Consider the following 12,194-nt stretch of genomic DNA (forward strand, 5'->3'; position numbering starts at 1 on the left):
AAAATAAAACTGCTAGTAGGTGACAAGTCCCTGTTTTAATGAGTAAATCTTTTTTTTCTCCTTTTTTTTACTTTGAAGCAGCATATTCATTTAGAAGGAGTAACCAAATCATTCACTCAAACTAGTTTTGTTGACATCCCAAATGTATTCTAAAAGAGTATGATGTACATACAATACATGTAGCAGTGAATGTGTGGACTCTTTTTTTGTTTTGTTTGGTTTTTGAAATCAAATGATTTGATGATTTTGGTTATCACACAAAGGTATTATATATATTCTGTATATATGAATACAGAAGACTTAGAAAGTAGCAAACAAGTCATACAGACCATTTGAATGGTCCTTTTTGAAGCTTGACATCTCTAGTCCCCATTTGCTTCCATTGTATGGAAAAGAGCAGCTTGGACATGATCCAAAACATCTTCGTTTGTATTCCACATAGTGAAGAAAGTCAAACAGGTTTGGGAATGACATGAAGGTTAGTAAATGATGACAGAACATTTCCTTTAATAAATAAATCAGTGCAGTGCACATACTGGAATATTCTCCAATGCTTCAACACTATCATGTTTCACAGCTGTATGTGAGGGCCGGAGAGGTCAAGTCTAAAAAATGCAATGGGTTTCTATCTGACTGCCTGTCTGATTTTAGTCCCAGAGAGTTTGAGACTGAGCAGGCTGTAATCAACCAACACTGATGTTGTTTTTCCCCTCTGCAATGGCCATTTTCTATCCACCAGGGGAAATACAAGGGGAAGACAAAGTGTGACAGGCCAGAAGCAACTGTGCCCTACCCAGGAGATATGAGAGTGCCCAGCTACATATTGTGAACAGAATCACATCAAACAAGAACCAGGCTTGTCTAGTGTGTGTATACTGTATGTGTGTGTTAAGATACTGCTAAGATACAGCTCTGTGCCCCTCCAGTGCAATGCACAGTGGTACATACTTCTGTTAGTGTCAAGAAACTTGCCATGCTCCATTGTTTAAGTAAACACACACACACACACACACACACACACACACTAACACACACAAACACACACAAAGAATTCCTCAAACAAAAGAGAAACACACTTATGAGTCTCATTAATATGTAGAGCATGTTGCCGATAAACACATGCACATGCAAACAGACCTACACTCTCCCCCGCTGACACACACACACACACACACAGTCTGTCAGTCACCCTAGCAACACACACTGAATCACAAATCCTCCAGACTTACGCATCTCGTCAAAAGGAATTCTCTACATCACTCTCACCACATGCCACTAACAGCTAAAGGTCAATTAACATCATCTCCAGCTCTCCCATCTCTCATTTTCCATCCAAAGGGGGTGTTTGTAGAGGAAATGAAAGATTTGGATTACAATAATCCAAACATACGCCCCCCCCCCTTAATGTTTGATTATATTTAGAAAACCAATTAAACTTAATCCAGTGCAAACTGAATGAGTTAGTGGCATGAGTCTGCAGAACTCAATGCACACAGATGGAGGTTTCTAAAGCCCTGCCTGCACCGACTGGTGTCTTCTTTATATTTACTGCCTGTCCAGTGCATGCTGATGTAAAATAAATGTGCTCTGCTACCAGTTGAGTCTTTGCATGCAATATCGTCTGCTGGGCTTTTGTAATGGAAACCAAATATGCCCCTCAAATCCAATTCAAATATCATTTCAGATTTGAAAGCCCCAACTCACTGAAGCAGTGTTCAACAAACTCAAACAAGGACTAGTGCTGGCACTGATGTTTAGCCATGTGCCCCCCTTCTGTCACACTGATATAACCAAGCAGAGTAAACTGTGGACCATGGCACTGACCAGCAGGGTGCAGGGCACAAATGTGCAATACTGAGGCGACAATCCCAGTTAGAGCTGATTTTAAATCTGATACGTGTATTTTTTTTCAATGTCAAAATATTTGCTTCCTTCCAGTTCTACTTTTTTGAGTGTTTTGCCTTTTGATGAAAATATTCTGTCAATTTAGTCAATATTTTTGCCAAATCATATTCATTAATTTTGGTTTTCGTAAATGTTACTAAAATTCAATCTAATTTTATACACTAATGATTAGAATTTGAAACGAAAAATCTTTCTAAATTTTTTGTCAATATATGTTTTGCACTTATAATTTTATATATTTATCAACAGTATGTTTTAATTAAAACTGGTTACTTGTCATCATGATGTAAATTTTTAAAAGGACATACACTACTGTTCAAAAGTTTGGGGTCAGTAAGGTGTTTTTTTTAAGAAAGTAATTTTATTCACAAAGGACCCATTAAATTGATCAAAAGTCACAGTAGAGTATTGATAATGCTACATAAATTATCTCAAAATCTATTGTCTTTATTAAAATATATTTCAAATAAATGCAGCTTTTTTTACAGCACAACACTGATAATAATAAAAATAAATATTTATTGAGCTCCAAATCATCAAATTTGAATGATTTCTGAAGAATCATGTGACACAGAAGACTGGAGTAGACTAATTATGCATAAAAATCAGTTTTGCCATCAGATAAATCAATTAATTACATTTTAAAATATATTCAAATAGAAAATAGTTATTTTAACTTATAAAAATACTTAACAACATTACTGTTCTTACGTATTTTACATAAGAAACTTCTTTTAAATTTTTTTTTAAAAATATTGCCCAAATATACCAAATATTTCAGTGGCAATGTACCAAATATTTGGTAGTGTATTATATATGATAAATATATAATATTAGTAGTATATTATATTATAAATATAATATTTAATTAAGTTATTTTAAAAAGTCATTAAGGCCTGGTTCAGTTGTGTAGAGATAGTAAAAACTCACTTTCTCTCCAAAAGCAGAGGCACCACTCGGCTGTGGAGACTTTGCCATCACGGTAGGAGTCACAGGAGTTGAAGAAGGGCCGTATGCACACTTCATACTTGTCCAGATTAATGGCAGACAGCTCAGCTTGATCCAGATACAGGTCACTGTTCGTGTCCAGTTTAGAGAACATCCAGCCAATAGAGTCCTTACAGGTCGCAACAAGAGTTCGGTCCACAACTGTGCACAAACATGCACAATTGACACAAGAGAAATGCTAGCTTATATACTGTAATACTTCTGCACTTTGTGAGCTTTTAAAACTGGTTTCTAAGAGCCATCTCTCCCAGAACCGCTGATTGCAACATATTAGCTTTAAAAATTTTATCAATGTCCTTTTTAAAAGCAAAATCACTGACAGTAGATCACTCTGATGGCAACCATGAACAGAAGCTGTTTTTTTTCTTTATATATATATACCTGTATTAGAAGCAAACAATATAAATGTAACAAACAAAAGAGGCATATGTAGTTAGAGAACTGATGAGGCATATGGTTGATCTGGCCATTTTTCTGCCATTAAATGTTCACTTTATACCGAAGTAGATGCAAATTGAGCGCTTAAGCATTCAGTTGCATTTCACAATACACAATTGCTTTTTGAGTGGATAAAATCCTGCTGGTGCTCTTTGGCCATCAGGATAGGACACAATTCAAACATAATAGCTGTGAATCTGCCGGTCCTCATTCAAGTTTTACAAAGCAGTTTTATTAGTGCCAATTATCATAGGTCCATTTTGAAAATACTAAAAAGAAAACAGCATTATGTTGATACAGCTAAAGTAAATTAGGATAGAGTCATTGTATGCTGCTGATCAGTAGTGTGTATAGGAAGCTCCTATAATCATTTTAAATCACTGGCTAAATAAATGTTAGAGCCTCACTTGATGCAGAACTGGCGACAGGATTCCCCGTGCTGTTCTGCTTGCCATTGCCTTGGAGCAGTTGGAACCAGTCCCGCAGGCGATCTCCCAGATCTGCCAGGTCCTGCCCTGTGCAACTCTCTATGGACAGAAAAGAAGAGAGAAAGAGACATACAGAGACAGAGAAAGGAGATAAGAGATTGTTAGCAGATGTTGATATTAAAGAGTGAAGAGCCAAACGTCCTGCATTTGCCCATCTGAAATTTACAAGAAAAGCCTGCGGAGACTGAAGACACAAATCAGACATAATCAAAGTCAGCAGAAATCCACAAAGCAAGCAGCATAGTCTCTTGATAAATCTATAAAGCCTTTGTTAGAGCGAGAGCTGCAGACTGCTCAAGGGACGTGAAAGAGACAAATGGCACCATTCGTTATTATCATCAAAATATGATCCTATAAATTTAAAAGCAGGCCCTTCTATTGTGCTTAATTCGATACAGAAGGTGATTCTTTATAAGAGTATCTTAAAGAGAAAGTTCATCTAAAAATGAACATTCTGTCATTACTCAGACCTTTATGTCTTAATTTCTTTTGTGCAACACAAATTATATTTTGACTAATAGTTCAACTGTTCAATTTATTTTTGTTTAAGATAATAGTTAACCCTAAATTTACTCACCCTCATGCTATCCAAAATATAGATGACTTTGTTTCTTCATCAGGAACAGATTTGGAGATATTTGCTCACCAAATGATCATCTGAAGTGAATGGGTGCCATCAGAATGAGAGTTCAAACTGCTGATGAAAACATTGCAATAATCCACAAGACTGCAGTCCATCAATTATTGCCTTGTGAACTGAAAATCTGCAATTTGTAAAAATGTTTTTAACTTCAATCTATTGCTTCCAGCTAAAATATGAGTTCTCCAATGAAAAAGCCATTTTGTCTAAATCAAGAGAGAAATATGCACAGATCAAGCACCATTTACAAGCAAAAACAACCCAGACAGCTCTAAACAAATATGTTGATGGATTTGATGTGAGTAGACAACAGGGGATAGACTTCTGAAGCAAGTGTTATTATGGATGCCTTAATCATGAATTTCTTACAAACTTCATTTCAATTTCTTACAATCGCGTAGCTTTTCACTTAACAAGACATTAACTGATGGATTGGAGTCGTGTGGATTACTTTGGATTATTGTGATGTTTTTATCAGCTGTTTTCATATTTTAGCACCCATTCAGTGCAGATGATCCACTTGTTGAGCAAGTGACGTAATGCTACATTTCTCCAAATCTGTTCTGATCACAGATTTTGGATGGGCCGAGGATGAGTAAATTTATATCAAATGAAATTTTTTTGGTGAACTATTCCATTAATGGGATCCAAAACAACTTACCTTTTCAAAAATATCTAATGTCGTGTTCTTTAAAAAAAAAAAAAGGCATACTGGTCTGGAATGCCACAAGGTTGAAATAATTTTCGGTGAAATTATCCCTTTAACAAGCTTTGCTACACCATATTGAAGCTTTTGACGTTTGTTACAGGTAAATACCTTGTTTGCTGTCCACATCTGTAGCAGGAGCGGCAGTGGCAGTACAGGGGCAGAAACCAGCACAACTTACTTTCAACTCCTTTCCTGTGAGACAAGCCTGCTGCTCCATTTTGCACTAAATTCAGGTGCAACACACACCAACAACAAAACACAGGAAGAATAAGCAGCGCCACCATAAAACTTGTCAAGTGTCACATGCTACAGTTCATTGGCATCAATTGTAACCCCAGATAAAGCATAATTATTTGTTCAGACGAGTGAAAAACGCTGGTTCAAGCAAGACATCTCCATTAAAAGAAGCTGATGTCAACCTTCATTTCTTCACTCACAAGGTCAGAAATAGATATAATAGAGATAATACATAATTCAACAGAACGGTTCTTTCATTCCCAAGTCCTCAGAATCCTTTCAGACAATTCTTTGACTTTTAAGGATGTCAAGGGCCAGACAACACCGCTTACTAGAGACCATTACAACATACTGCGCAAGCAGATTGATCCATGAGTCACACAGAAAATAACAGAGATGAAAAATATGTTTTTGAATGGCATAGAATAACGTCATTATGCATTCATTGTTCCAAGCCATGCAAGCCGAAGATGTAGGATATTGAAAGGATTATGCATTTTCTCTTCAGGTTTGTTGACAGGACTAATAAAAATATTTCTACCTGATCTGACTCTTAAAAACTTAAAACTCTGGTGTTAACTCAGATATATACAATCATATTTGGAACTAATCAGTGTTTCATAATCTTTACTGTTACATTGATATCATATCATATTGGATATTATTTATCAATATAATTAACAATATTAAAGTTGCCATTATTACATTGATTCACTTAAAATGACAGGTTTACTAAGTAGTTCTCCTTACCTTTAATGAGACATATCTTGTTTGTCTTTCACAAATTATTGTGTGCTCTCTGGAAAAATGTTCTGGGGGCATTCATGAAGAAATTGTCTCCAAGAAAGTCCCAGTGGCAAATTTCTTTGTAAATTAATCCAGATGGGACGTTTAACAAAATTAAAGAGGGATATATGTGGTCTTTCTTGTGTGGTGGAATTCAGAAGCTCAACAAGTATAAAATATCACCAGGTACAGAAATGCACCATCAATTTATAGAAATGTTGGATATAAAAGAACTGAATGCAGTTAAAAATCATGATTAATCATGATTCATTATTTTAATGTTCTGTCAGCCACAATAGTTACATTCTGTTTTAACGATTTAAGGAAGCAAAATCAATTCCTGGCTGGGAATGACTGATTTAGAGAATATGAAGCACATTTTTGGGTTACCTAAGTTGACCCGACAAAAAACGGAAAAGTTGGAAAAAGCACAAAAGTGCAATAATTCCAATTGTATTAAAATGAGCTGAACTGCAGAGAAATCGATCATGTCAATATGATCAATTTCTCTGCAGTTCAGCTTATTTCAACAAAATTAAAGGAATCGGAATGCAGTGTGAAGTACCTGAGAAGCGTAGTTGTGTCCATCAGAGCCACAAACGGTACCAGAGGAAGATATTGGGCAAGCCTTACAGTTACTCTCCTGCTGCTGTCTAATGACCTGCTGCTTCAACCTAAAACAGACAATATTAACGTGCCATCAAAAAATTATTAAATTTAAGATATAAACTCAAGCATGCTTGGTTACTTAAATGCACAGAAACAGTGCATCATTGGCATCATTTTGTTGCATCACCAGCCAATGCATTTACTGCTTGACATTCAAATACTGTGTACAGTGTTCACTGTAGTAGTATTCAGTGTGGTTCAACACCCTCCACCTTCCCCAGCTCCACCTGTATAGAACTGCTACAAGGTAATTTCATGTATGCTATATACAGTATGTGGGTTGTTTTATATATATATTATATGCTAAGCAGCAGTATTTCTTACACATCATCAATTTATACAAATGTTGGATGTAAATGAACTAAATGCAGTAAAAAATCATGATTAATCACGATCCATTATTTTTTGTGTACTGTAAGCCACAATAGTTACTTTCTGTTTTAAAGATTTAACAAAGCAAAAGCAATCCCTGGCTGGAAATTACTGATTTAGAGAATATGAAGCACATTTGACCCGACAAAAAACTAAATAGTTGTAAAACGCACAGAAGCATATATTATATGCTAAGCAGCAGTATTCCTTACATGCTCACAGCAGCATGTCGTGGATGTATTGGCAGTAGAAAGTCTCCATACTTCCTGCTACAGCAGCAGTGTACCAGATCTATTCCACCAAGACTAACATCAACACTAGCTGCGTTTACATGGACCCTTCTAATCCGATCGTAATAGGACTAGAAGAACAATAGGAAAAAAAATGACAAATAACCTTGAGTAGGTTATTTATTTGTTGATTTATTAAATAATAATTAATCATTCATTACATTTTATATAGCACTTTTCTGCTGTTCTTAGCACTCAAAGCGTTCTACATTGTGAGGGGGCGTCTCCTCGATCACCACGAGAAATCATTTTAATAGAGTTGTCAAGACAGAACTATCATAATTTTAGGACCATAATTTTTATGAGCGTTTTCAACCCTCTTGTTTTGCTGCTTTTATAAACAGCCTTCTTTGCTCATAAGCCAATCATCTGGACCTTAAAGGCTCAGAAATGTGATTCATCATGATATGAATAATTAAAAGCTAAATTGGATAGTTCTGCACAGTGCCTTAGAATGGCACCAAGCTTCATTTATTCATACCCTCAAAAAAAAAAAAAAAAACACTGTTCGGTCATTTATTATTGCTATGTGCATGAAGACCTGTAGCTGAAGGGCTCACCTGTGCTCCAGCTTTTTGCGGTTGACGCACACAGCACTCTGGTAGCCCTGGGCGACACACACCTTATGTCGACTGCATTTGACTTTCTGGCAGGGGTCTTTAGTGGTGTCCACATCTGCAATGAAGAGAGATGTACTCCAATAATCGTCTTTGCATTCAGATTTTATATTATTTAAGATGCTCACTGAGATTTCAATATTACAACCTTTCAATAAGTAAAATGTTAGTTAAAGTTTTAGTAATTTTGTTGTGTATTTTTAATATTTATTTATTATGCTCTCTATGCTACAGCTTCAGCCTTAGAGAAGTTTAGACACAGGGAATACTATTTTATGTTTTTCAGTAAGCCATATTTACTCCTTATATCTTATCTCATCATACTTCATATAGTATTACAAACAAACTCATAATCCTCACTGCATGAAAAACAATATTTCAAGACTGACAGATTATTGCAATCTATACACAATAGCACAAGGTTGATCAGTAAGCCTCACTCCATCACAACAAGCTCAAGCAGATTAAAGAGAACACAAGAATAATGATGTTGCTATAGCAACAGTCTAACTCCTGAGTGAGGACTGATTAGCTGCTCGTATAAGTAAAAAAGAAAGAAACTCTCTCTCTGCATCTATCCATAATCATTGCACACTTCAACTTTAAATACTGTATATCTTCCGAGCAGTGGCCCTGTGAGCTTGTCCTTATAAAATGCATTAAAAAAGGTGATGCAAAATCCAGCATAGAGAGCCAAAGAATCTTGTCCAGTCACCGTCGCATCTTCTCTTTCATCCTTTGTTTACACACAAAGCAGCATTTAATGTGATCATTACAATCGCAGAGTAGAAATATAAGGAGCTACTGACTCTATCAAGCAAAGCCAGTGGCTGAGTTAATGCAGCTAATACACATCAGCAGCCAGAGCCACATAACGCTGAGCATATCAGATCAACTAGCGGGGAAAGGTTCACAGAGATAAGGGCGCGATACATGCTGTGTACACAGGAAAGACAAAAAATGCAATCACGCTGATAAATAAAACATGCACGCTGTTTAAATTAAGACGTCTCCATTTGTTTTTAATGAACTGAAGCCTTGTATCATGTTGATGGTCTATTAATTCAGGTATTGGCTGACTCAACAGACTGCTGAGATGTTCTTTTCTCAGGTACACACACTGGGAATGTGAAAAAAAAAACATCTGCTTGTGATAAACCTGTTGACGTACTAGAAGCACTTTGTTGACCTATTAATACACATTAATACACAGCTCATATGAGACCATAACATCATATATCCGACACAGACAATTAGCTATTGATATGCATGAAAATGTGCTGTCGTGGAATTTTCGGCTTAGGGGTATAAATCTGGATTAAAAAAAAGGAATACTCAAACTACCATTCAAAAGTTCAGAGTTGGCCCAAGTAAGGTTATTTACTAGGGCGTCTCCTCGCCCACCACGACGAATGATGTTTTACTTTGCGATAATGCATTAAATTGATTAAAAAAATGTATTAAACGATTCTGTTCTTTTGAACTTTCTATTCATCAAAGAACCCCGGAAAAAAATTATTGCAGTTTTCACTAAAAATATTAAGCAGCGCAACAATTTCAACATCGATAATAATAAGAGATGTTTCATGAGTACTAAAAAAAGCATTTTAGAATGATTTTTTTAGGGTCATGTAATATGACTGGACAAGACTGGAGAAATTTAAGTAAAAATAAATGTTTTTAGTGTTGAGAAAAGCTACTGTCACAATAATTACATCATAAATTTGTCCTGAAGTTGCATGATAACCACTGCGTTGAAATACCACTGAGAAAAGACCTTCTCTTTTCTGACTGGTGTGCAGCACAGAACAAGAACCTGTCTATGTGTGACATGTCCTATGTGCTAACCTTTCTGCAAGAGCTGCTGAATAAAGGGTGCACCCTATGCTCAAAGTATATGTGGCCATCACGGCAAATCATTCTCTCGTAGACGGAAGCTTGGAGATTGAATCCGCCTCGCACTCATACTGTGCTGACTTGGGATTTATCTCAGGGCCCTGTAAGTCCCTCCCTTTGAGCCACTCCAGACTTGTGACCCCTGTCGCTTAAGACCGCCCTCCTTCTAGCGTGAACAAATCAGGCTTCAATAAAAGAGTAAACAGGAGTTTCCCAAAATGTATCAGCAACACAGCGCTCGTTCCCTTATCTCAGGGACCGTGGTTATGTTTGTAACCAGAGCGTTCTATGTAATACATTTTTTTAAATAAATATGTGCATAAACTTTATGTGTACATGTGTTTTTCCTCTACCATCTAAAAATGTTGCGCTCAAGCTAAAAGTTCAACTTCCAAAAAAAAGCACCTGGAGACCTTGCATTTTTCCCCCCAATCCTCTCTCCTGATCTCACGTTTTTCACAGCAAAAAGCCTTCTGCATGAATGGCCTCTATAGAAAACTCCATATAAATAGGGCCCAATGTATTGTGTTAATATGAATAAATTTTCTGTATTTTTCTAACTACGCATGGTATAGTGTTGTGTTTTAGGGTTAAAGGAAAAGTCAGTAACCTTAATAGATAATGTCTGGGAAGAAAATGACCAGTACCTTTTCTGTTTTTCTATGGATTTTTTTTCTTACAGTTTAAGGCCTGCTTATGTATGTGATTAATACATTTGGTTCAGTTTGGTTTTTATACTGTTGATGTGTTCAAATTATTAATAGCACAGACACAAACTCTTAAATATCACATTAAGCATTATATGTGTGAACTCCTGCTCTGTAACACCTTTGACAAATGGATATATAATAATTCCCTAACTGTCACAGAGAATGACTTCAATTAATGAGTTTTAAACAAAAGATTTGTGGTGGGAGTAGTGACGGCTGTGCAAGAGGCTTTATTGCCAACTCGGCAAAATGGACCATCGGGTTCATGAACCTCTGTTCTTGGACATATGAAGCTTAAGTGGATTTGTGCTTTGAAGGAACAAAGCCAGTGTCAGTCAGTGCTAAATCAAGCCTACGGGGCTCTTACTGGGCCTTCAGTGGAACTAGCAATTATCCATTAATTACATCCCGAGATATTTGCTAATGGACTCCTCCATTCTGAGGACTTCACTTCAACTGAAAAATCAAGACATAATGTTCAAATGTGTCCGGGCAGTCTCTTTACTCTAGCAAAATGAGGAGATGACCTCATCTCTTGTGTAAGCAATTAGTGTTTGGCAGCAAAAAAAGAAAAGAAGGGCTGTCTGCTGTGACAAACATAGGCAGACCACAGTCAAGCCTAACTGCATCATTGAATAATAATTACAGTGCTTGCATGCCACTGTTAAAGGTTTGTTTTAAAACACTAAATATTACATTTCTGACCAAATAAATTCAGTAATTATTTCTGATTAAAGCACTTAACATGCTGTCTGGTTTCAAATTTTAACTGTAGACAATAACATTTTTTATTACAAATGTTTTTTTTTTTTTTTTTTTTTTAATAAGATTAACTAATAAAGTTTGACTGACTTGTTGAATTCTTAGCACTCTAAGTATTCAACAATACTAAGTATATTTGAATACTTAGTACTCTTTCTTACTGAATACAGTATACTGAATTATGACTCGTCCTGATTTGCTTGAATATATTACACTGTGTTGATTCTTGTGTGCAACTGACAGAAAACAAAATGCATGAGTATCATAACAACAACAAACTTAATTTACACAGAAACAAACTTAAAATTGGCACTAGTTCTGAAAAAATAGTCTGAATATTTTACCTAATGTCAAATCTAGCTCCATTTGAAAACACTTAAATAAAATGGCTAAAATGTCACTTCAATAAATATTATAAAGTGATACTATTAGTAATATTAAAAATGACTTACTTTCGTTCGAGTCTTGACTTTCATCCCCCAATCTGATGTAATCGTCCTGACAAAAACAAAGTAAAAACAGTCAAATGTGTTGCACAGAATAAACTTTAAGCATTTAGTTAAGAATAACACTTCTATCACAGTGCATTTATCATTAACCAAACTTAAAAGAACAATACTAAGATATTTTAAAGGGGTCATATGATGCTTTTGTAAAGATCATTATT

At 35.8% G+C, this 12,194-nt stretch overlaps 1 protein-coding gene across 1 annotated transcript in view; it reads right to left on the minus strand.

Annotated features, from left to right (window-relative positions):
* The window catches only part of LOC128026135 (testican-2), a 29,028-nt gene that overhangs the window by 6,897 nt on the left and 9,937 nt on the right, over positions 1 to 12,194 (minus strand). The window contains exons 2-7 of the mRNA XM_052612891.1: positions 11,980 to 12,025; positions 8,103 to 8,217; positions 6,777 to 6,885; positions 5,297 to 5,411; positions 3,759 to 3,878; positions 2,836 to 3,054 (exon numbers count right to left, since the gene is read on the minus strand). Coding sequence (XP_052468851.1) covers positions 2,836 to 3,054; positions 3,759 to 3,878; positions 5,297 to 5,411; positions 6,777 to 6,885; positions 8,103 to 8,217; positions 11,980 to 12,025 — 724 coding nt within the window. The remainder of the gene's footprint in view (positions 1 to 2,835; positions 3,055 to 3,758; positions 3,879 to 5,296; positions 5,412 to 6,776; positions 6,886 to 8,102; positions 8,218 to 11,979; positions 12,026 to 12,194) is intronic.

The sequence above is a fragment of the Carassius gibelio genome, chromosome A13 (genome assembly GCF_023724105.1).
Source record: "Carassius gibelio isolate Cgi1373 ecotype wild population from Czech Republic chromosome A13, carGib1.2-hapl.c, whole genome shotgun sequence".
In the NCBI taxonomy this organism is placed as follows: domain Eukaryota; kingdom Metazoa; phylum Chordata; class Actinopteri; order Cypriniformes; family Cyprinidae; genus Carassius; species Carassius gibelio.